The following is a 26,357-nucleotide window of genomic DNA, read 5'->3' as shown; positions in this document are numbered from 1 at the left end:
CTTGGGTGTTGCTAGGTGGATGCTATGGAGTTTTATGTGGTTACTATGGTGTTGCTAGGTGGTTGCTATGGAGTTATAGCCGGTTGCTAGGGTGTTGCTAGGCATTTGCTATTGAGTTATAGGCGGTTGCTAGGGTGTTGCTAGGGTATTTTAGGTGGTTGCTAGGATGTTGCTAGGTGGTTGCTCTGGAGTTATTGGCGGTTGCTAGGGTGTTGCTAGGCAGTTATGGTGTTCCAGGTGGTTGCTAGGGTGTTGCTAGGTGGTTGCTATGGTGTTCCAGGTGGTTGCTAGGGTGTTGCTAGGTGGTTGCTATGGAGTTACATCCGGTTGCTAGGGTGTTGCTAGGCATTTGCTATGGTGTTCCAGGTGGTTGCTAGTGTGTTAGGTGGTTTCTATGGAGTTCTAGGTGGTTGCTAGGATGTTGCTAGGTGGTTGCAATGGTGTTATAGGCGGTTTCTAGGGTGTTGCTAGGCAGTTGTTATGGTGTTCCAGGTGGTTGCTAGGGTGTTGCTAGGTGGTTGCTAGGGTATTCTAGGTGGTTGCTAGGGTGTTGCTACGTGGATGCTATGGAGTTCTTGGTGGTTACTATGGTGTTGCTAGGTGGTTGCTATGGAGTTATAGCCGGTTGCTAGGGTGTTGCTAGGCATTTGCTATGGAGTTATAGGCGGTTGCTAGGGTGTTGCTAGGGTATTCTAGGTGGTTGCTAGGATGTTGCTAGGTGGCTGCTATGGAGTTATAGGTGGTTGCTAGGGTGTTGCTAAGCAGTTGTTATGGTGTTCCAGGTGGTTGCTAGGGTGTTGCTAGGTGGTTGCTATGGTGTTGCTAGGTGGTTGCTATGGAGTTATAGCCGGTTGCTAGGGTGCTGCTAGGCATTTGCTATGGAGTTATAGGCGGTTGCTACGGTTTTGCTAGGGTATTCTAGGTGGTTGCTAGGATGTTGCTAGGTGTTTGCTATGGAGTTATAGGCGGTTGCTCGGGTGTTGCTAGGCAGTTGTTATGTTGTTCCAGGTTGTTGCTAGGGTGTTGCTAGGTGGTTGCTAGGGTGTTGCTAGGTGGTTGCTCCGTCTTTACTGAGTCCAATGACGCGATCCATAATGCTCTATGACAAATGGTTGAAAAGTTATGGAATATCAAATGTCGGCCAATCAGGACAGGGGGCGAGGTTAATTTACACCAATGGACAAAGGACTCTCTACCATGTCCAATGAGGTGTTGCACAATTTTTGGGCAATTTTTCCCCATAGAGATGAATGGCAGAATGTTCAAATCTAGAGAGAGACCAGAGTACTGCTGCTAGAAGACAGAGCATTGTGACATCACAAGGGTGAGAAGACAGAGCATTGTGACATCACAAGGCTGAACATTCCGCCATTCATTCTCTATGGGGAAAAACTGCCCACAAAAATTCAAATTTTTCAAAATCCGTGCAACGCAACTTTCCACAAATAGCACACCATTCCCGATGAAGCCGCTCATTTTGACATATTGCACGTGGTGCGAAAACTCTGGGAGGAGTAGCGGTCCAAAAAATGGGTGGAAAGAAAGAATAATAATATGTGCAATAATAGTAGTGTGATTGCCTTAGGCAACCACACTAATAATAATATGTGCAATAATAATAGTGTGTTTGCCTAAGGCAACCACACTAATAATATGTGCAATAATAATAGTGTGTTTGCCTAAGGCAACCACACTAATAAATAATATGTGCAATAATAATAGTGTGTTTGCCTAAGGCAACCACACTAATAATAATAATAATCCGAACAGATACAATAGGGTTCCACCAGCTTCACTGCTTGGACCCCTAATAATAATAATCCTAACAAATACAATAGGGTTCCACCAGCTTCGCTGCTTGGACCCCTAATTAAAATAAATAATATCAATGTTTTTGCACTCTACAAAAAAACTTGTATTCAAGTCCTGATTGGCTACTGAATCTTACAACAAGCCTTGGAATGCTGGGCACATTTAAATAGGGATGGGAATCGAGAACCGGTTCAAAGTTGTCCTGTTCATTGGAATTGTACGCCTCCGAGCTTATCGATTCCGTTTATCGAAGCCAGCATGTTTTTACGACAGCTGCGCATTGCAAAACAATGACGTAACGTCTTGGGGGAAGCACGCACGCAGGCAGCCTCTCTCAGGTGTTTGTTTTGAACGGCAGCTGTCACAACAAATTTGATCCGGGCTGCCAGCCTTGATACATTCTGTTGCGATAAAGATTTTAAGACAACTCAGCAATTTCTCTGGATTAACGGGTTATTTTCTAGCCTGAAATGTGATCGTATTACTAAATGGCTACACTTGTCATGTAACGTGCAAGTAGTTGGCTATTTCCCTGGATATGAAGTAAATGTTTTTACCAATAAATAATAATAATAAATACGATTTTATCCATGGACATAGCTATACAAAAAGGCAAAATAAATGTTGTGGTTTGGGCTGGAAACGAGCTGTAAGAGCGGGATATGCACAACATTGCCTTCTGATTGGCTACTGAATCTTACAACAATGTTACAGCCTTGGAATGCTGGGCACATTTCAACAACAACAAAATATCTATGTATCTATGTTACTGACTGTTTGGCTAGCTAGCTAAGTTAGCTAAATGACCACTTTGTTGTGCACATCAATGTCCTCAAGCTAACTCTATTAATAAACAAGTGAAGTTGTTATTTCGATGGCGATTAATAAATCATGTAATGTTACAATGTATCGAACGTTACATTCATGCTACTTATTTAACCTTACCTACACACTTCTTAAGTTAATATAAAATGTACTTACCGACGAGATTAAGTGATAACACAGTTTGTAACAAGGTTAGTTAGCCTACTAAAGAAATGGTGCCTTGCTAGGTACCGTTAGCTTGTGATAGTTGGAAGCATCAAGTGTTGAACATCACTCTATGCACAATGAGGGTAAAGAACACTCATCTCAGACCTGCTGTTTTCCTATAGTGCGTTTACGTTTTAACCAACAGATGTCGCTGGAAAAAAAAAATCCCCGATGCTTAGGCCCGGCGGGGGGTCAATTTAGGCCCGGTGGGCCACCAGGCTTGCAATACACTGGCGGAAACCCTGCAGTATATTTGGTGTGTACGCAAAGGTGAAAAAGACAACAATGATAATACCCCTGAGAATTTCTAAGTAAACAATGCATATTCTATTCAGGTTTCTCTGAGTAAAAAGGTTTTATCAACTAGTATGTGATTATATGTGCGAAATTAGTTTTGATAGCGGTTTATTGGGAAATTCGTAAAAAAAATGACACAAACTGCTGATACTGTTTTACTGAGTTCATGTTTTTTTTTTATTTTTAAAATGCACTTATTTTAAGCCCAAATGTTCAGGAAAGTTGTGGAAGGAGGAGTATATACAGTTAAGGCCAAAATTTTAAATACACCTGGATATTCAAACTCAGTTTTTCCGCAACTCTGCACATTTCATGTTACCATACATTTCTTTTGGCAAGTCATCTACTTTGTTCATCTCAGAGGTCATTTTAAAACAATCAATTAGAGACAGATTTATTTCAGCTTTAATTCACTATATCAGAATTACAGTGGGTCAAAAGTTTACATACACTATGTTGATTGTCTCTTTAAACAGTCTGGAAGATTCCAGAAATTGATGTAATGACTTAGTAGCTTCTGATTTGCCAACTGTCATAGTTAGGAGTTAATTGGCACCTATGGCTGTAAGGGCCTACCTTTAGAGCCACTGCCTTTTTGCCCATGATACCATGGGAAAATCCAAGAAACTCAGCCAAGACCTCAGAAAAAAAAGTCTGGTTCCTCCTTAGGAGTAATTTCCAAACAACTGAAGGTACCACGATCATCTGTACAAACAATTGTATGAAAATATAAAAATCTTGGGACCACACAGACACTGCATCGAGGCACAAATGAACTCCCAGAGTTTCACAAACTTTGGTCTGAAAGGTTCAACTGAGCCCCAAGACAACAACAAAGAAACTGGTGAAGGACTTGGAGGGAGCAGGTACCAAAGTATCTACAGCCACCGTTAAGAGAATCCTACATCGCTATAGCCTGAAAGGCTGTCGCGCAAAGAAGAAGCCCCTACTTCAAGACTGGCATAAAAAATCCAGAATGAAGTTTGCAGGTGATCACCAGGATGAAGACCTAGCCTTTTGGAGGAGTGTTCTCTGGTCAGATGAAACAAAAATTGAACTGTTTGGCCATAATGATCAGCGCTATGTATGGAGAAAAAAGGGTGAGGGTTTTAATCCGAAGAACACCATCCCAACTGTGAAGCATGGGGGTGGCAGCATCGTGTTGTGGGGGTGTTTTGCTGGAAAAGGGACTGATGCACTTCAGAAAATAGATGGCATCATTAGGAAGGAGGATTATGTAGAAATACTGACGCAACACCTCAAGACATCAGCTAGAAAGTTAAAACTTGGTCGCAACTGGGTCTTCCAGCAGGACAGTGATCCTAAGCATGCCTCCAAAGTTGTAACAAAATGGCTTAAAGACAACAAAGTGAAAGTGTTGGAGTGGCCATCACAAAACCACAAAGCCTGAATCCCATAGCAAATTTGTGGACTGAACTGAAAAAGCGTGTCCAAGCAAGGAGGCCCACAAACCTGACTGAGTTGCACCAGTTCTGTTAGGAGGAATGGGCAAAAATTTCAGCAAAGCATTGTGAGAAGCTTGTGGAAGGCTACCCCAAGTGTTTGATTCAAGTTAAGCAATTAAAAGGCAATTCCACCAAATACTAATAAAGTGTATATAAACTTTTGACCCACTGAAAATCTGATATAGTACATAAAAGCTGAAATAGATCTCTCTCTTAGCTATTATTTTCAAATGACCACTTATGGAAATAAAGTTGACACCCTAATTGACTTAACACAGGAAATGTATGGTAACATGAAATGTTAGTTGTGAGAGTTGTGAAAAATAGTTTGAATGTCTCTAGCCTAGATGTAGGTAAATTTTTGGCCTCAACTGTAAGTTGATTGTTTGGGCAGTTGTGCCATCAAATTTAAACCTTGCTAATGCTCAATACTCCATTTCATTGCTCCTTTTTGTATATAGTTTTGCTGAAATTATAGTATAGACTGTTGTTTAGTTAAGACGGGTGCTTTTTTTGGGCTTTGGTTAGATGTTGTTTGGGCACACTTGACTAGGTAGTTTATGATTGACTTCTTTGTAAATGTGTGCATTCGCATGAAATTGGGCTAGTTTTAAAATGTACTGCAAGCACAGTCGGGTGCAGTGTGTGATGCAAGTGTATTTATTTTTGATGATTACAGTGGAATATGATCCACCTCCTCCCCCTTTCAGATGGTCTCTGCCCATGAGATCCTGACTAACTGCAAGGTTATGGTGGGCCTCTTTTCGGTGTAGATACTTTATAAGAGTGAGATTGCACTGTAATGCTTTCAGATGGATATTCTGAATAAAGGCCTATTTTTCAGATGGAGTCAGCCTGCCTCTCCATCCATGAGATCTTGAAGGTAGTGACAGACTCACAGACGTGGTACCGGCTCCGGGAGGCACAGGACAGGATTCGGGCTGAGGACCTGCATGAGCGTGTGTCTTACTGGTCCATTGGGGAGACGGTCATCCTGTTCGTGGTGAGCATTGGCCAGGTGCTCATGCTCAAGAGCTTTTTCAGTGAGAAAAAAACCAATGTGGCTGCCAGCACTTAGAGACAGAACACTTGGAATCCCCTTTGTCCCCTCACTGCTTGACATTGTTTTGTGTCAAATACACAAACAAAGCCAGTGTAAGTGCTCCCTGGGCTATGTCCCTCATTTTCTTGTGACAGAATCTGGAAGGACATTTCATTTAAATCTCAAATGATGCTTCACTGTGATTTTGTACCTTTCTGTATTGCTCAGTGTTTTTCTATGTTGCTGTCAGTGGGAATGTACATGTTCCTCTACAATTCTTAGTAAATCATTTTATAATTTGTGGACTTCTGATTAGTTTCTGTTGAAAGCAGTTTGAGCAATGTATTGGAATCAATTAAAGAATTCTTCTTTGGCCTCATTACTATTTATTTTGTTGTCCTTCAGGATTTAATGTACTACATCCTCATTTTGTCATACATTATATTTTGCGTAATAAAATATTTAAGAATTTTCAATAATTTTATGAGTCATAATTATTCTTGTTACTCAACCAAAGCAACATATTGAATATTTGACCTTTTTCCAAATAAAACTGCAGAGGTGCCAGTGTTTGAGAATGTAGTGGTTTTCCTAATAAGGCGTCTCTGTGATTGCAGTGCAAACATAATGTCTCTGTGATTGCAGTGCAAAGATAATGCTACTCACTGGCCTCACAAAAGGCAATGTTAAATTAGGAAACCTTGTGTTTATGGAAATGTTACATTCTGCATCTAAGAGTTCATCAAAAGTGAAGTTAACTGCAGCAATTTTATGCAGATGCCCTTCTTTTGTTTTATTTTTGTAGCATTTAGAGTGACGCATTTCATTCCTTTTGTGTTAATTTAATTTTAATTCCTCCAATGATTTCTCCTTTTTGAAAATGTCTTGCAAAGATGTGTGTGTTGCCTTTTCTGGTAGCTTATGAGTGCTTTACTTTACCAGAGGGCATTATTGTATGTTGTATGCTGTGCAACGCCATGTTTTTGAGGAAAACGTATAACGGGTTGATGTTCTGTGATTCCATTCATAATGTCCTCACAGGATGCTATCACAGTTAGCATGGCCAAATATACCATTATTACACAACAAATCTCAAAATGAGTTGTCTACTGTTGTGAAATCCTTGTTACTTGGGATTAACCTATAGTTGGAGGTTAACACATTACTTATAAATGAGCCTTTCCTCTGGACTACCTGGGGAATCTTCTCTGTCTAATCGCTGGGGCCTTCCCAAGCCCTAGCCGGACCTAAACGGGTATTCCACGGAGGAACTGGGTCTCTGGGGACCTGGGTAATGTGTGGTGCACTGATATTGAATCTGAGGAGGAAGAGATCTGTGCAGAGGTGCGGTGTGTGTGGTGCGGGAACCATCAGTACCCTGTTGACTGTACCCCAGCAGAGGCTGCAAGCCCACCTCCCTGTCCACGTGTTGCCTGTCATCACAGTGAACCTTCAGAGGATCCCTGGACATCAGCCACCAGCCCTGCAGAGGAGCCCTCGCTGCCAACTGCCACCAGTCCACAGAGGCTCCATGGCTTTCGATGGTGCCTTGGGACAGAGTGGCGAGGCTGCAACCTCCGGGCGGTGCCTCGAAACAGACCTGTGGGGCATCGGCCTCCAGGAGCACCTCTGTTTTCCCACAAGAGATAGCAGGATATTATGAATTCATAAACGTAAAACTGGATATGCCTACAGGGCAATATAAGGGCCTGAGTATTTTTAGCTGTCAGCAGTTGCAGACTGAGGACAGCCCACCCCCACTCAACATTTGAAAGAAGAACCAAATTTGTGCTATGAATGTATTCATAATAGTATTGTGAACATATATTATTGTAAACATCAGAATTTATTGAATTGAAAAAAGTACTCTTGCTAGACTGGGGGAGGATTACTTGAGTTTCAGAATATTGATTTTCACTGCCCTGCTTGCACACAACAGATATGTTGGAAAGAAAAATAACCTTTTGGAATGAACAATAGAGAAGAGTAAAAGAGTATATTTGAGGTAAAATATCTGATTAGATAGCCAATGTATACTTTATATAAAATCATAAACTGTGACGCATTACTGTGTGCTTAGTGCTATCTCTCTGGAAGAATGTAATAAGGTCATAACTGTGTGCTAATTCCCTTTCCCTGTTCTCCCTCCAGTCACTTCCTGGCTTTGCACTCAGCAGTTTCCAATGTGCCATATAAAGAAGCGGCCCCTCTACATGAGCGCTAGGAACACCATTCTGAAAGCTACGATGGCTGGTTCAAAGGCATCTTCAAGGTCATTTTACAGAAGTAAGACGCCTCATACACTGCCCCTACCCCCATGTGGAAAACCAGGTTAAATGGTGTTTTATCTAAAATAAAAGACCAAACTAAGTTGATTACCATTTTTCAATTTTAAAATAATTTTTTCTTAGACTTTTAGGGAATATATGTCTACTTATATGTCAGATGCATCAGAAATGAAGAAGGAGCATTGCTTTCTAAGAGTAAAGGTATTGCTGATAGTTATTTCGTTGAGAGTTTTCTAGAGAAGAAGTTAATAATAGACTGAAAGGCATATTCAGTACTCAGAAAGTCTTATGAGATACTGAAAGACGATAAAGAAGTACTTCTTGAATTACTTAAACTAAAGACAAACAAGGCAGCAGGTCCTGATGACATATACCCAAGAGTATTCAGAGAGTTAGGTGAGAGAATTTTTAAACCACTAGCAGGTATTTTTGACAGTCCCTAGAAACTGGAGAAATACATGAGGACTGGAAGCGTGGTAATATAATACCAATATATAAGAAAGGGGATGGTACTGATCCAGGAAACTACAGGTCTGTAAGTTTAACTTGCATAACATGTAAAATACTGGAATCTATCATTAGAGACAGATTGGAAGTATTTCTTGAAAATAGCAACATCCTAAGGGATAGCCAGCATGGTTAGGGAAGGTCATGTCTGACAAACCTGGTATTCTTTGAAGAAGCTACCGAGTGTTTTGATTATAACAAGGAGTATGATACTATCTACTTAGATTTCCAAACGGAATTTGATAAGGTACCACATGAGAGACTTGTTAGTAAAATGAAGACAGTAGGAATTAGAGGATGTATTTCACAGTGGATTCAGAACTAGCTACAGGGTAGAACACAAAGAGTAGTAGTAGGAGGGATATTATCTGAGCAGGGAGCTGTTAGACACTAGGATCAGTGCTAGGACCACTGCTCTTCCTCATTTATATCAATGACCTCGACAGGGACATAGAAAGTACATTAGTCAAATTTGCAGATGATACAAAACTGGGAGGACCAGCTAATAGTTTGGAAGCTACTAAAGTAATAAGATTTCAATAAAATCCAGAAGTGGGCAGAAACCAATAAAATTTAATATAGCCAAATGTAAAGTTCTACATGCGGGAAATAAAAACATTAGGCAGGATTACTTTATGGGAGGAACAAAATTGGAATGTGATCAGTTTGAAAAAGACTTGGGAGTAATAGTTGATCAAAGCACTGCACTGTGCTAGAGCAGTAAAAAAAAAAAAAAAAAAAAGGCCAACAGAATGCTGGGATATATAGCCAAAAGTATTGAGTATAAATTCAAGGAAAGTTATACTTATACAATACATTTGTTAGACCCAGGGATTAAAGTTCTCCGTCGCTACGATGGATTTCCGTCAATTGGATTCCAGAGAGGCCATGTATGAAATCAGTGTAGATCCGAAGGGGAAAAAAGCGACGGGAGGGGGGTGTTACGGGACTTAGGAATCGCGCTACCAGGTGATAGGTAGCTGATTTGTATAGGCGTACAATCTACTTGGATGTCGGTAATTATATACACTCACTGGCCACTTTATTAGAATAAGATGAAAACACATTATTATACTAACGAAAACACAAAGTTCAAGTATTCCTAGGATTCTAAAGACCTGCCTTAATTAACCCTGTACCGACTTTCAAAATGAAATACACATACATGATATATATGTACTTTTTTTTCCTTTTAAAATAAAAGTGTCACTTTGACGCACTTTCGCGGTAATCCGCCGACTAACTTTGCCATAGTTCTAGTGTTAAATAGGCTATTGGTGACACCGTGAGCCCGGCGGCTGTATGAACCCGTGAGATGTAGAACGTAGGCTATTTGAAAGGTGAACAGACAGTTAATGTCCCAAACGCAAATATTCACGTAGGCTTTCATAGATTGAAAACAGCATTGAAATTACGTAAAAGAAAACTGGCAATAGAAAAACTGTTCAAAAGCATCATCTTCCCTTAAAACACTATTGGTCTCGAGTATTTGAACAAAATGTACAGTGAGCCTCTAACCACCATGCTGCTACCAGATGTGCAGTAGATACTACAAGCATTGTTTCTCCTGATTAATTTTCCTGTTGAAACCGATGGAAAAAATATTCAGGAGAAACAATGCTTGTAGTATCTACTGCATATCTGGCAGCAGCACTGTGGTTTGAGGCTCATTTGATAACTTGGACCCTTGATGACTTAAAACCATTTAGCCAACAAATGAGTTCCATACTGTATCAGCATAATTTACAACTGAATCTAGTCCCACCCCCAATTCCCATAGAGATCCATTGCCCTGGAGTGTAGGTTAAAGCCTCTTTACAACTTGATGGCTGCATTAGAGAACAGCAGCATTGGTTATGTGTGGGATGGTGCTGAAATCTCACTTGTTTAGCAGGGGTCAAGGGCTAAGGGCGGGTACACACTATCCGCCTTTTACTGAGCTACCTCCGTGTTTTTTTTTTACATGTAAACTTATGTGAAGCGTCCGCACGGCGGAAAAAAATTAACTCTAAAAAGGCGGCGCATCACCCACCTTCCCTAAAAAAAAAAAATGCCGGGCAGTGTGTGTGTACATGCCCTAATGTGGGGGCCTCCTCTGTAACTTGTTTTACAAACTGTAGAGGGGTAATATGACTTGGCCTCACAGCTGGTGGGCGGGGTTATCAGGGTGGTGGGAGGGGCGGGGCTATGGGCAAACATGGGCGAACCAATCAAAGGTTCCATCCAACAGACCCCCCCCCCCCCCACAAAGACCCCAGTTGACCAGCCCTGCTTGGCCTGAAAAAAAGTTTCAGTCAGTTTTTTTGCTTTAATCCCTGTAGACTACACTTGGAGTATTGTGTGCAGTTCTGGGGACCGTACTACCAGAAAGATATGAAGGCTTTGGAAGGAGTTCTAAGAAGAGAAACAGAATTGATTCCTGGTATGAAAGATAAAAGCTGTGAGGAAAGACATGAGATACTTAACCACTTCAAGCTTAGTAAAATGAGACTCAGGGGTGATTTGATGGAGGCTTTTAAATTCATAAAGGGGATCAACAAAGTGAACTACAAGAGATTCTTCAGGTTGAGTTCTGTTAGTAGAACAATGGGACATAAATGGAAATTAACAAAAGGTAGATTCCATACAAAAGAAGACAGATTGCAACATTAGGAAGAATTTTTTCACACAGAGAGTAGTCAATGTGTGGAATAGCCTGCCAGGTCACGTAGTAGAGGCAGAAACTGGGGGTTTTGAAGACTAGGCTTGATACAGTGTTTGATTCTGTCTAGTCTGTCTGAGATCAGAGCACTAATTTAGTTATGAAAATGGCGAGCATTGTTGGGTTGAATGGCCTGTTCTCGTCATTATATTATGTTATTTTAAAATGGTAAGGATAGATAATTAAAACGTGACTCTTTTAACAGTCCTCACAGGTGGCACCAGTTATTTAGGTTTAGCAGTATAAATGAAATAAGTAATTAGTCTAATAAAATTCCTATTATCTTAAATATCTAAATTGATACATTTTAAAATTTCAATCAATTAACCCTTTCTCCCGAAGCATTTATAATGGCAATTTTCACTTGGGTGTACTACTGTTAACTAAATCCATACAACTTTGTGGCAACACACAGCAGAGAGCATATGACATTATTTGAAGGGGACATGTGTGCCATCAAGACTATGTATCAAGATTTAGAAAAAATATGAAGAATAATTCATGGTGTACACAACATGTACATAAAAATGCAATTGTACTGTTTATTTCACATAATTCACATGAGCTAGAGTGAAAATTATTATATAGAATTCCGACCACTGTAAAAACAACTGTATAGATAAAAACCAAAAGCAGTTCAATTTTGCAGGGGTTTTTCCAAGATGTCCCAAAACACATAATCTGCACCACAATAACACATTTTCTTCACTCAAAATGACATATTTTCAACAGATAAGAGAGGAGAATCAATTCTAACATGTTTCGAGTGTCAATAGTTTACAAGAATTAACATTATATTCAATGCTGAAATACGTGCTTTAGCTGGCAGAAATTTAACTGAAACCTAATATTAGTTTGGGTTGAACACGCTGTGCTGCTGCTAATGTTACTGCTGTGAATGTCACCTACCTATTGCCAAAGAATTTGCCTGTTATAAGCTTTGCAAAAGAGAGAAAGATGGTCTGTACCTATGACAGCGACCGATTGTAGCTTGCATCTGCAAGTGTGTTTACATTCCAAACATGTTAATCAATGAGAAATTATCTGCTAAACATCTAAAAAATATCTGCGCTATTTTGGGAATGGCTGAACCCATTGACACCAATGAGGGTTCATTCTAATGGTTACAGTCTTGTTCAATTAGTTCAAAATCTGTAACTTGATTGACTTAAAACAAAACCTATCGCTGTTCACATAAGCAAATGCCTGCTATACAAAATACTGCTGTACAAAAAAGGTGGTCAGATAAACCAGCCATGTTCTAAATGGATTCTTGTTGGATTGAGTTCAAAATAGCGTCTGACCTAGCTAACAGCGTTAGCTTGAAAACAAGCAGAGGTATTTTGCATTACAGACACATGTACATGGACAAAGGAGCCAGTATTGTATATAGCAAAAGTGAATCTAATGTAAGTACATTACATATGGACATTTTTCCTGAATGATTAATTTAGTGATCTGAGCTACTTTTCTGACAGCTGAAAGGATATACGATTTTTTTTGTGCAAAAATAAATAAGACCATAGAAAGTACAAAAAAAAGTGAGTTACTGTGTAATAAGTGATTGGGGGAGGTTCATTGTATTTTAATCCCATGTATTGCCCTGAGCACTGATAAGGGAATGAGTGGCGCTGTTGGCCAGGAAGGAGTCTCTTGCAGGTGCTATCCTTGAATGTGTGGCAATCAAATTTTTAATTGATATACCTGAAGCTGCAAATTCTATTCAAACAAAACTTACTATCTAACAGCCAATAAATCAGGAAAGCAGTTGTCAGCCCTAAGTAAAAGGATAAATAGTAAACCAGTTATAATACTTAAAGATAATGAAACACAAGCCTTGATAACAAATAATAAAACAATAAATGAGAAATTTACAAACTTTATAAAACAGAATTGGAAGTGAATGATGAAACATTGGAGAGCTACTTGGAAAATATTAACTTAAAACAGTTATCATCTATACAACAGGAATACCTTAAAACTTCTATTACTCAAAATGAAATAAAAGAGAAACAGAAAAGCACCCGGATTAGATGGATTACCAATTGAATTTTATATCCATTATTGGAATTTAATATCTTCTCTCTTCTATCAAATGGTGAAATACTTTGAGAGCGACAGAATATTACGGAAAACAATGGACCAATCTATAATATCAGTCATACTCAAACTATGTAGGACGGGACACGCCCTTCGATTATAGGCCAATAAATCTAATGAACTGTGACAGTAAAATAATAGCAAAGATCATAAGCAATCGAATATCAAATGCTACCTAGTATCATTCATTTTAACCAAACAGGCTTTATAAAAAGTAGACACATACAAACTAATACACGTATATGCTTGAGTTTAATACAGTACGCAAAAAACAATAACATCGCGGCTGATGCAGAAAAAGCCTTTGATAGGGTGGAAAGAGAATTCCTATTTAAAACATTAAGTAAATTTAACTTTCCTCAAGAAATTATTAAAATGATTCAAGCCATGTATGAAGAACCAGAGCATAGAGTGTATACTAATGGCATAATTTCAGACCCCTTTCGTCTAGAAAGAGGAACTAAACAAGGATGCCCGTTATCACCCTCGTTGTTCGCAATTGTGATTGAACCATTAGCTGAAAGTATTAGGCAAGACCAAACAATAAAAGGAATTAGCATTGGGAAAAGAGAATATAAATTAGGCCTATTTGCTGACGATTTGATCCTGTATCTAACAGACTACAAAAATACATTACCAAGAGTTCTCAATACCTTGGCAAAATATTCAGTAGTATCAGGATAAAAAATTTATTTGGAGAAAACTGAAATCGTGCCAATAAATGATAATACAGATGATATTCCGGAAACCTTAAAAGTATGATGTAGAAGTAGGATGTAATATTAGAAGTAATAAATCTCAACTGTACAAAGATAACTTAGTAGCACTATTGACTGACATGAATAAGGAATTACAGAAATGGAAGAATTTGCCAATAAACATGATTGGGAGAGTAAATATCTTCAGGATGGTGTGGCTACCTAAGTTCTTGTATACCTTCTCCCTCATTCCAATTACACCACCAAAAGCATTCTTTAAAAGGCATACTCAATCATTACAGATTTCGTATGGTCAAATAAAGCGCCTAGGTTAAACAAATCGATTCTCCATCTCCCAAATAAAAAAGGTGGCTTTAATTGACCTAATTTGGAGTACTATCACTTAGCAACACAAGGATTCTATATACAACACATAGTAAATAATTCACCAGAGGGTTCATGGACACAGATTGAAAATGAGTCAGTAAAACCGAATAATTTATTTATGCAACTATTTTCAAAAAAACACATCAGGAGCTCCAATAACTTTATAATAAATAACACAATTAAAATGTGGAAAAAAATTTGGAGTATATTGGAAGAAGTGATTACATTGCCAAAAAGCATAAAATTAGGGAATAACAACTGGATAACCTTACAGGACAAAACGATTAAATGGACAACATGGGAAGAGAAGAGAATACAGCATATAAAAGATATAATTGATGATAAGAAGGTCTTAACCTTCAATGAAATCACAAACCGGTTTAATCTTTCTGAAGTAGAAACTTTTCGATACCTCCAAATATCCAATTTCATAAGCAAAAACTTCAATATTAAATACAGCTGCAAGCAGCAATGCCGGGCCCTACGAACATGTCCAATCCGGGTAAATACAAGGCGAAGGAGAAAAGAGTCCAAGCGGCATAGATTCAGGATTTTGAACAATTTACATACCCGTGCGTGAGACGATCCAACTTCCGGTACATGAGAAACATTACTTTGAAATATGAATGTGCATTAGCATAAAGTGCTAATTTTGTCACGCCATAAATCACGCAATATTTAACGAAATGACTTGTCCTTATCACCCTTGATGGAGAGAATACCCAAGAGTACACATGTGTGATGGTGACAGAATCAGGTCAAGTGTTGAGGAAATATTGGGTAGCATTGCTTTGGAATACATCTTATTTAATTTCGGTGAGGCAAGATAGCCTATATTGTTTGTAGTACCGTAACTTGGCGTCATTTTGATATCAATACTTCTAATGGCTGGCCTGGATTTTGGCAGTCTGAATGAATGAGTTATAGACGGTGTATGTCTTGTATGTGCGAGTAACTTGGCATTTTTGTATGTTGAAAACGTGTTTTTTATGAGATAATACTAACAAAACCATAGGGTTCCTACTTCGTAGGACCCCTAATAATAATACCAACGAAAACAATAGGGTTCCTACTTCGTAGGACCCCTAATTATTCAGAGCCAGACAGTCGTTTAGACACCCTCCTGTTTGGCTCTACCTCAAAATTAATTGGAAAAATTTATGGAATTCTGCAGTGCTTGTGATGATGGAAAATTACTGGGTAAGATCAGAGATAAATGGCAAATTGACCTGAAGAGACCTATTAGAATAGAAAAATGGCAACAATGCTCGACTAAGGGCATAACAAAACACGAGAATCTACGATTAATCCATTAACTCATGACTCGCATATATTATACTAGAGATAAAATAAATAACTTTGACAGTAAAACATATACTTTGTGTTAAATGTAAAGTTGAAAATGATTCATTGTTCCATGCCTTCTGGGAATGCATGGAAGTAAAGCAACTATGGCTTCAAGTAGAGAAATGGCTACGAAGTACTCTCAAGGTAAATATGGATCTCACACCATCGGTAAGTTTACTGAAGGATATTAGATCAGCACAAATGAAAATACAATTAGAATGGATTCTCCTGTTCTCTTCATTTATAAGTAAAAAACTTTTGTTAAAGAATTGGAAATCATCCATGTGCCCCAGTCTACAAGAATGGAAAATGTAGTATATGCTTTATTATTTGAAAATAGAAAAAGGGTTGGCAACAGATAATAACAAAAGTACAACAATTTGATAGTATATGGGGGAAGATCAACAATAACAATTGGAAAATAATTGGCACATATAACTTAATATGTATTCTGTTTACTTTTTATAATGGCATTTTCCCCTGAACAAGATCTGTTGAGCTTTTTCTTTGTCTTTTGTTTGTAAACTTAATCAATGTTAGCCTTTTTTTTCTTTTTCTTTTCCTTTTCTAGTCTGTTTTCTATTGGTACTGCCCTGTGATTATGTACAACATGAATTAAACCAACAAAAAAAATTAAGAAAATAATTTTTCAAGAAAAAATAAAATAAAAATAACAGGAGAAGCCATTATTTAAACCTTACTAACTGAACTCTCTCTTTCCACCCAGACAACCTCCACAGGACTACTTGCCTGTGGGAGTTTTATGGTGAGAGAATGAGATGTCACTACTCCACGGAAGGGAAAGATGGACTGGACATGATCCTGGAAGGAACCTGCCAATTTGGACTCCCTTGTTTTGTGTGTGTTGGTGTGGTGAGGAACGAATGGGATGTGGGAAGGGCTGAAGGAGAGGTAGAGGAGTGTGGGTATGAATGAGTGCTTGTTTTGTCTCGTCTTGTCTAGTATGTAAAGTTGGAAAATTGAAAATGAAAATAAAATTCTATTAAAAAAATTGATAACCTGAAGGATGGAAGGAGTTCTTCGAAAAACTGATTTGACTCTGCTCTCGTGTTTGTGCAACATCAAAACAGATGCAGGTTATACAATAATTTATTCAATGGACATAAAAACTACAGAACATAATGAACAAATCTTAACTGGGAAAGCAAAGTTAGAGAAAAGGTGTGAGTATGAGTGCATGTGTGTGCACACATGTCCTTTGTCCCTGGACAAAAGGGGGAATGGTGGAAAATATTTTGTTGTGTTTGTGTAGTGTGTACGTAGGTATCAACGAGGCTAAATAACTTTAAATACAAAGGAGTATCACTCCCGGTAGTGGTGGAAAGGGACGCACAGCTTATAATAAGCAATACCGGCAACTGAGCTGGTTATTCGCTCACTACCGACTAAACTGATATTGTTAGTTAAAGAGTAAGTAGGAGTTTGAGTTGAAGAGTTAGCTGGTAGAAAAGAAAACCACATGTAGCTGTAGACAGGGAATCGATTCATGTAACTACAGTTATCAGAAAACAAGGAGTAATAGAATACACAGAATTAGATTAAATTCAGTCAGGACTAAACCAAACTGCTATAGCCTGGAAAGTTTGGTCAGTCTTACTGTTCTCATGTTGACCCGGTGGTTGTTGTTCAGTCAACGGGAGAACACGCTGGTGGAGTCAGACTCTTGCGGAGGTTTCAGATGTGGTCAGCACAAGCTGGAGTCTTTTGCCATGTGCAGGGCGACTTCTCGTCCAGACAGTCAACTGAAGAAGTCCCTTTAGCTGGTTGGAAAAGTTAGTTTCACTGCAGTTTCTTGTGGTTGGCTAACATGTTACTGAGTGTATGCTAGGTTCCACGTCAGTTAAGGTCCTTTGTCAAGGCAGCACCTATTTACGGTGAACAGTGCTCTTTATCTGTTTTGTTCACTGAAAGGCTCATGGTATCCTTGTTGTCAGCATATGTGTCCCCGTCTGTCTTTCTGTACATCTAAAGGAATTACAAGCCAGAATTTGAGAAGCTGAAGATGTGGTATGAGCACCGGCTAATTGATGAGAAGGTGGCGCTGATGATTTATGTCATCTGGCGCCTTTGTGTGGGGGTGCAAGAACTACAACGGAAATGTACAGTCAGATATCCTGGCGCAGGTGAGTGATATCGGGGGCTGGTGGTGAGGTTTGGGGGGAGGACAAGGTGGTCAATAGGAATAATGTCTGAAATTCTTCTAGGTGCTATATGCTTCTCCGGGGATGGGAACCATGCATACGTGGTATTCACTCTTCCCATGACGAGCCACAGGATATGTGGGTGTCATTGTTATTCTGTGCTTAACTGAACAATCAAAGCTGTTAATAACAGTTAACTTCCCTCACCTAGTTTCTTGGGTCTGAATTGGTTGTTGATTATAAGCTGAAATCACAAACCATCAGAGCCTGTAGCTCTCCATGGGGATAGGAGTGAATAGTAGTGGCTGTAGAGACCCCCAGGTTCTCTACTGAGGTTATACAGTTGAGGCCAAAAGTTAAAGACTAAAGGTTAAAGACATTCAAACTCAATTTTTCACAACTCCACACATTTCATTTTACCATACATTTCCTGTGAGAAGTCAGTTAGGGTATCTACTTTATTTCCATAAGAGAGAGAGAGTCATTTCAAAATATTAGCTAAAAGACTTTATGTAGCTTTTATGTACTAGACCAGATTTTCAGTGGGTCAAAAGTTTACATACACTTTGTTAGTATTTGGTGGCATTTCCTTTTAATTGCTTAATTTGAATCAAACTCTAGGGGTAGGCTTCCACAAGCTTCTCACAATACTTTGCCGGAATTTTTGCCTATTCCTCCGGACAGAACTGGTGCTCCTTGCTCAGACATGCTTTTTCAGTTCAGTCCACAAATTTCCTATGGGATTCAGGTCAGGGCTTTGAGATGGCCACTCTATAACTTTCACTTTGTTGTCTTTAAGCCAAATTTGGATGTATGCTTAGGATCATAGCCGCCTTGAACAATAGGCCTCGCTGATCAGGCCTGAGTGTGTACTGTTGTCTGTCATTGTATTCTGTTACTGTGTGCTGTTGTATGTACTTGTGGCAATGGGTAAAGGTAAGTAGCCTGACTACGGCACCTTGGGAATTTCACCCAAGGAGATAACCAATTCGGACACTTTACAACAGTTTGCAGGTTATTTCATTGAAAGAAGACAGAGGCGTGGTTCAAAAGAAATTATTTTAACTTTTATTGAGATTTAAGAGGGCTGGAAGTGCCTGTATGGAAGAAAATAGCCAATACGATTAGAAGCTACAAGAAAATAGCAGAACAATTTAAGCAACGATACCAAACTTTTATTAATTTAACATCAGAAAACATACATGGACTTCCAGACTACCTTTGTTAAAAATAACTAAAATGACCACTAGAGGGTGCCAACGAGTGAGCCGAGAACCCACTCGGTGGGAGGTATACTAACAATAAAGGCTGTCCAAGTGAATTCTACTTACCACCACGCGTGCCACCTCATCTGAAACACAAACATTCGTGTTAAATAAGTGATTCAGTGCAATTACCATTAACAAGAACGCAAACAGTGAGGGACCCAACCACTGAGCTAACCTCCCCACCAAAGCAGCGCTGGGCTCACCGCCAACCTTAATTTAAACAATTTAATAGCTCTAGCTAAAAACAATGAATCAAATACAAAGAACCAGTTGGTTAGTTTCGATCATTTCAAAATTAAAATGTCAATTCGGGTAGGCCAGTATTTCCCGTATCCAGGCCCGGCGCCAGGATGAAGTGACTGAGGGGGCAATTAAAAATGGCGAGGGGGCAAATCTTTTTATATAGTAAAACTGTAGGTTATAACAGAAAATAATAAATGCGATTTTATCCACAGAAATGGCTATACAAAAGGACAAAATAATAGTCGTGGTCGCGATCGCCGTCGTAGACGTCAGAAGGAAATGTCACTAACAAAAATTTTCAAAAGTTCGCTCTCTTTGCAGTGGTTTGGGCTGGAAACGAGCTGTAAGAGCAGATCGTCCCCATTTTATATTAATCTAATATTGGAGATGAGGAAGCTATACCTACTAAAAATCATCTGCTAATCTCTTTAAGAGTCAAGACGAGACCTTGTGATAGTTTCAATAAATACATAAACTGTAGGCTACTAAAGATAAAATAAAGAGCATCAATCGGGACATATAAGCCATAGTCTGGGACTTCTTGGAAGCCCAGGAAAAAGGATATCGCTACATATGGGTGAATTGTTTTGTTCTCATGGAAACTAAGGTCTAATGTTAATTTGTTTTTGTCACACAATATATAGGCAACTGTAGCAGCTTATCCACTGAGTACCGCTGACTTTTCTGTGCAGTGCAAAATGATCATAGTTGAAAGGCAAAAGTACGTCTGTGGAAATTGATCATGATTAATTCTATACCAGGTATGCCTTATGAATAGGCCTACCTGTTAAAGTGATATGTTCATCCACCTTGGTTTGCTGTTGGATAGTCTTAAGTTTAACCAAGAATATCATTATTGGGTTGTTTACTGAAAATCGTAAAACAACATGGTAAGAAAGAAATGTTCTGTAATGTTGATATTTATCCACTGCTATTTTGTTTTATATAGGAGGTGTGAGCTAAAGGAAAGGGATATAGATCGTTTGTTCATTATGAGCCACCGTACCTGTAGCCTATGTGTGTTTATGGCTAGGCCAATCAACGTGCTTTAGTTCCGTCCAGTTCGGTCATGCAATTATATTTTTTACAGTCTCGGAATTATACTCACGTAATCTCGGCTTTGCTCACACGGTTTTATATTCTTAATAAACTGACGGTTTGTTCCAAGTCAGTGTGATCATTGACTCACACACAAACAAAGCCATATCCTCAGTAAGCTCCACTACGTAAAATTAATATAAGCTTTTTTTCCCCCACAAATTGGATTAGTATTATGGATAGGCCCTATCCTTTATTACCATCATGATGGGAATAGACAGGTGAAACGACAACACTCATGATGTGCTATGCACAGATACATTGTTTGGATAATTAATTTTCATAAAGTTAATATTAAACTATGTCATTTGTGCATGCAGATGTAGGCTACTAGATGCGCACTGTAGTACAACTGTCGATTTGAAAAGCAAAATGTTGGCCTAATAAGGCTAAAACTGTGACAGGATGAGCAGAGCGCATTGCTAAGGGACAGCTTGCCTCAGACCACCCTTGTGAGGTTTACCTTTCAGAAGGTATACCTTAGCTAAGGAGGCGCTGGGAAACAGCTCGGCAACTAAAGGAAGACCTTAAGGTGTACCTTACGACGCACATAGCGCTACGGAGGCTCGGGGAAACGCAGCGGTTGCCAATCTTCAGTCTTTGGCTGGGCTCTACTTCAGCTTTTAAGTAAATTAAGTCACCCAGTGCCTTAACATAAACGGGTCAAATTTTGTTGCTGTGTAGGTACTGATACGCCTCTGACCCCTTGAGGCTGTTCATAGCTTCGCCATCAACAGAGATACTTTCCACAAGGTATAGCAAAATACATCAGTATGTCAATGACGGCCGATAGAACAGAGGGGTGGGGGATGGCGATGTCACTTTTTTAATTCACTGATAGCGTGATCCCACATTTTGTTTTCTGTTTTGAAAGCTGGTTTTAACCGGGGGGGGGGGGGGGGGTTGGGCAGAAAATACAACTGAGGGCCCCCCCTCTTGCCCCCTCATGGCTTGCCCGTATCTCCGCCAAACAAACACAGCTTGGCCCGTTTAAGGTAAAAGAACGGACATTTAACAGCTGAACAATGGCAGTAAAACACGACCAGCGCGAATACACTTCATGAGCGTCAGGCTTCTGACAAAAGCACAGGGGAAACCTACGAGTAGTTCATAAGTTGTAGACAAGTAATATTGCGCTAAGAAAAAGAGGCAAAACAGCAGCACATTGAGGCAACCTAAAAAGGGGAAAAAACAAACCAATAAACAAGGTAACCGGACAATCGCTATGAAAAATAATTGCCTCGGACACCATAAGGCAATCGTATTTACCATACCTCTAGCCTACCTTAAGCCTCAGAAATGCACGCACCTTGATTGGTGAAGTCACACCCTCCCTTTACTATTAGGCTACCCCAGCCAGGCCAATCAATCACTCGCTCTGGCTTACGGATACATGTGAATGATGTGAATGGATTTGTTAGCCAGTGGAAACACGGACTTTTAGTTAAATATACACGTCTTCCGAACCTACCTATATGCAACAACAACTGGTTCACAGTAGGATCCAGCGATTTTCTAGAGACCAGTAAATTACAAATACAAAGGCTTATGAATTCACCGCTGTGGATATTGAACCTTAAAACAGAGGAACAAGACTGCACGGTTACACGTACCTCTCACCAAAACAGGAAGACGCTCAGAAACAGAGGCGGGCACAAGAGCAGGAAACAAGGTAAAGCGATTTCACTGATATATGAACCTACCTAATTGGCGAACTACTCAGGGAAGACGGGTGGGAAAGACCAGTTTACCATGATGTCATCCCAAACAGGAACAAGTGAAGAAACACTAGCCCCGGTCACATACTGTTGTCTGATGGGTACAGTGCTGTGGAAAGGAATTTCCTCTTGGGGACAATAAAGTATGAAGTCTAAAGTCATTGTCCTGCCGGAAAACCCAGTTGTGACCAAGTTTTAACTTTCTAACTGATATCTTGAGGTGTTGCTTCAGTATTTATAGATAGTCCTCCTTCCTCATGATGCCATCTATTTTCTGAAGTGCACCAGTCCCTTTTCCAGCAAAAAGCCCCCACAACATAATGCTGCCATCCCCATTCTTCACACTTGGGATGGCGTTCTTTGGATTAAAAGCCTCACCCTTTTTCCTCCATACATAGCGCTGATCATTATGGCCAAAAGCCTCAATTTTTGTTTCATCTGACCAGAGAACACTCCTCCAAAATGGTAGGTCTTGGTCCTGGTGACCACCTGCAAACTTCTTTCTGGCATTTTTATGCCGGTCCTTGAGTAGGGGCTTCTTCCTTGCAGGACAACCTTTCAGGCCATGACGATGTAGGATTCTCTTAATGGTGGATGTAGATACTTTGGTACCTGATCCCTCCAACTCCTTCACCAGTTCCTTCGTTGTTGTCTTGGGGTTCAGTTGAACCTTCAGTTGAACCTTTCGGACCAAAGTTCATTCAGCCCTGGGAGTTAATTTCGTCCTTGTTCTTGAATGATGCAGTCTCTGTGTGGTCTGTGTTTTATATTTGCATACAATTGTTTGTATAGATGCTTGTGGTACCTTCAATTGTTTGTAAATTGCTCCTAAGGAGAAACCGGACTTGTGGAGGTCCATCATTTTTTTTTTTGAGGTGTTGGCAGAGTTGCTTGGATTTTCCCATGGTATCAAGGGTAGGGCCTTAAATACAGCCACAGATGACAATTAACTCCAAATTAACTCCTAATTATGACAATTGGCAAATCAGAAGGCTCTAAAAAATTGTTACATCAATTTCTGGAATCTTTCAGGCCATTTAAAGAGACAATCAATTTGATGTATTTTTGACCCGCTGGAATTCTGATATAGTGAATTAAAGCTGAAATAAATCTGAAATAATCGCTAGTTTTAAAATGACCTCTGATGTGAATAAAGTAGATGCCCTAATTGACTTGCCAAAAAATGTATAGTAACATGAAATGTGTGGAGTTGTGAAAAACTGAGTTTGAATATCTTTAGCCTAGGTGTATGCAAACTTTTGGCCTCAGCTGTAAAACCACACAATACAAATCGATCTGGAGCTATACTTGCACACCTCTGCCTATTCCAGAAAAATCAGGCACCTACATTTGCAACTGCATCATGCTAATACACGTACACCTATATGTACACCAAGTACTTATACCTGTACCTCCACTGCACTATTACACCTACACATACACTTTTACCAAAATGTACACTAAGACCTGCAGAATGTTAACGGTAAAAATTAGTGTCAACACTGTAGCCAAACAAAGAACTTGGTTATACTGGAAAAACAAACCCCGAATGATGATGTTGCTGGACATTTAGACATTCAAAACGATAATACAAAATCCAGAAATACCTTTGTTAAAAACTAAGTTAAAAAAATTAACTCAACCTAGCATCATTCTTGTATCAGCAACCAGTACAGTAATCTTCATTTGAAGTCTAATACCAGAGTCTAAACCTCCCCCTTCTCTTTGACATTCCATGTTTTCAGTGGCCCATTCTTAATCTGAAATTCTGCTTAACAGTTGCAGGCTGAATGAGCATTACATCAACACAGACATCCTGGATAGAATCAAGACTAACCTGGACAAAGCTCTCGGGTAGTGAGGGACGTCAAAAGGACTGCAACCACATACCATTTTTTTTACTTAATTATTATCTTTAAAGAGGTCATAATCAGGGGTGGACAGTAACGAAGTACATTTACTTGAGTACAGTACTTAAGTACATTTTTCGAGTATCTGTACTTTACTTGAGTATTTCTTTTTTTGGAAACTTATGACTTTTACTCCACTACATTTGAAAGATAAATATTTTAATTTTGACTCCACTACATTTCTATGAAGGTTGTCGTTACTCGTTACTTTGAAGCATAGCTTTGAAGTCAACAGCTGAATATTTTTTTGTTTTCTAAAATGCGATTGGCCACACGCTGTGTTCCTCACAGGAGAAAAACCAATCACAGTAGCCTACTCCTAATACGCTGTCGGTCAAGTTCAAAGTGCTTGCTTGTTGCAGCAGTGGTTGAACAGTTCAATTTTGAACTTGGCGGCGCCGTGGCAGTAATTATGGCGACGGCAGAAGATAAGGATTATTCTTCGCCACCAGAGCACCCATGGCCATATCTCAAGTCCAGGTTTGAGATTTGTGAAATTCAAAAAGATTCATATTGTTTTAAATGTTTGCTCTGCTTACCGCGCACGAACTACATCGCTGCATTCAAAAACTCGCCGTCCAACCTGAAAAAGCATGTCGAGGTATGTAAACGTTAGCTAACGGTAGCCGGTTTGCTAATTATGAAGTTGTCTGAGCTTGTAGTGGTTGCAGTTTTTATGCTAGGATTGGTCAGATGAAATTTTATGGATTTTATTTTAAGGGTCATCCAACTGTTTTTACATTTTAGCAATGCTATCTATCATCGGGATTAAATTGGGGGTGGACGGCGTCCACCCACCTTTGGTAAATAAATAAATAATTTTGACCGGCAGTTTTACAAATAACTATGACAGTCCATGTGTTTCCTCTAGCCAGTTACTCACTCAACCAATCAAAAATCCGAAGAAAAAAAAAAAAAAAAAACTCAGGAGGAACAGTCTTTTATATAGACAGGCACAGAAAGAAAAATGTCGTTGATTGCCTTGATTGATTGGAGGCGGACGCGGTAGGTAGTTTCATTAACATGTAATTTCATCTATGCAACATTTAAAGAGAGGTGAATAAACAGCCCCCACGGCTATTATTAACTTTGATTGCTTGAGCAAAATCAGCAGGTTGCTGGTCAGCAGCTAAGCTAGGATTGAATATTTCCCACATACATAACGTTTTATTCAGCGGCGACTGGTGAGCTGAAAATTGGTGGGGCGCAAAACTTTACTTTAATCGTTGATCTCAGCCTATTTTCATTAGTAATTTTCCTTTATAATCAAGCGTGCCAACGATCGGATTAATCAAATGACAGGTAGCCTAACACACAGCGTCTTCATTCCCTGTTAGGGGGATTAAATCATAAATTCAATTTATCCGTTAAAAATCCGTTTTAATCACCAAGTAGTCTACACTTAACAAATAAGATACACCAGTCTGTTATCTACTATGTTAGCTCTCAGAATAACCAGCAAAAACAAAACCTGCACTTCAGTTGTGTTTATAGTCTAGCCTACGCATTGCAGATATTTGCCATGAATACAAGTGCGGAAAAAGAAGTGTATCCGCAAATAATGTTGATTAAAAATTTGTACTGCAAATGAAAATAAATGTAGGCTATACGGGCTAGGCTACTCGCTAAAACTGTCTATTTGGGGAGAGCTGGCTATATATGATAGTACTGAGTAGCCTATTTTGTGGATTAATTGTATTGATACTCAAGGAAAATCAGGGGAAGATTCCGCCACTGCTTAGCATTTAAAACTGATTTTTCTAAATCGCATGCATCATTTAATCTCCCTAACACAATGCGAAGAAGCACGTGTTAATGCATCATAGAAACAATACAACAGTGCGCTGACATTAAAAATAAAGTATTAATAAATAAGTATTTTTAAAAGCAAGTACTCCAGTACTTTAACTCAAGTAAAATTTGACTGAACAACTTTCACTTGTAGTGGAGTAATATTTGACCAGGGGTATCTATACTATACATTCTCAAGTAATGGAATTGTGTACTTTGTCCACCACTGGTCATAATAACCATGTAAGTTCTGCCTGAGGGGAATATAAAAACCTTTTTATAAATTTAAGTTAACTTCATGTAATCAGATACTCTGGCATTAATTTACCACCCTGGCTTCGTTTTCTGAGCTTGTATGTTTACTTTTGTAGTATGAAGTACTGTTTTGGGCGGCCCTGTGCCCTGGCCAGAGCTTTTCTGCATGGAGTTTGCATGTTCTCCCTGTGTCTGCAAAGGTTTCATTCAGGTACTCCTGTTTTCTCCCACAGTC

General features: G+C 39.3%; 1 protein-coding gene across 8 annotated transcripts in view; it reads left to right on the top strand.

Moving 5' to 3' along the window:
• The window catches only part of tmed3 (transmembrane p24 trafficking protein 3), a 38,108-nt gene extending 19,080 nt beyond the window's left edge, over positions 1-19,028 (top strand). Inside the window, exons 3-6 of one of the 8 annotated variants that reach the window (XR_010330023.1) lie at positions 5,452-5,610; positions 7,801-7,935; positions 16,405-17,637; positions 17,670-19,028. Coding sequence is in view for 6 of the 8 variants with exons in the window: in XM_064335657.1 (XP_064191727.1) it covers positions 5,452-5,610; positions 7,046-7,312 (426 nt within the window). In the remaining 2 variants the exon portion in view is untranslated. The other 7 variants (XR_010330022.1, XM_064335659.1, XM_064335657.1 and 4 more) reach the window with 7 other exon arrangements.
• Positions 19,029-26,357: the final 7,329 nt, after the last annotated feature.

Source organism: Anguilla rostrata, chromosome 5, assembly GCF_018555375.3.
Source record: "Anguilla rostrata isolate EN2019 chromosome 5, ASM1855537v3, whole genome shotgun sequence".
In the NCBI taxonomy this organism is placed as follows: Eukaryota; Metazoa; Chordata; class Actinopteri; order Anguilliformes; family Anguillidae; genus Anguilla; species Anguilla rostrata.
Note: the sequence above shows the minus strand (reverse complement) of the source record. Positions and strands in the feature narration are given on the sequence as shown.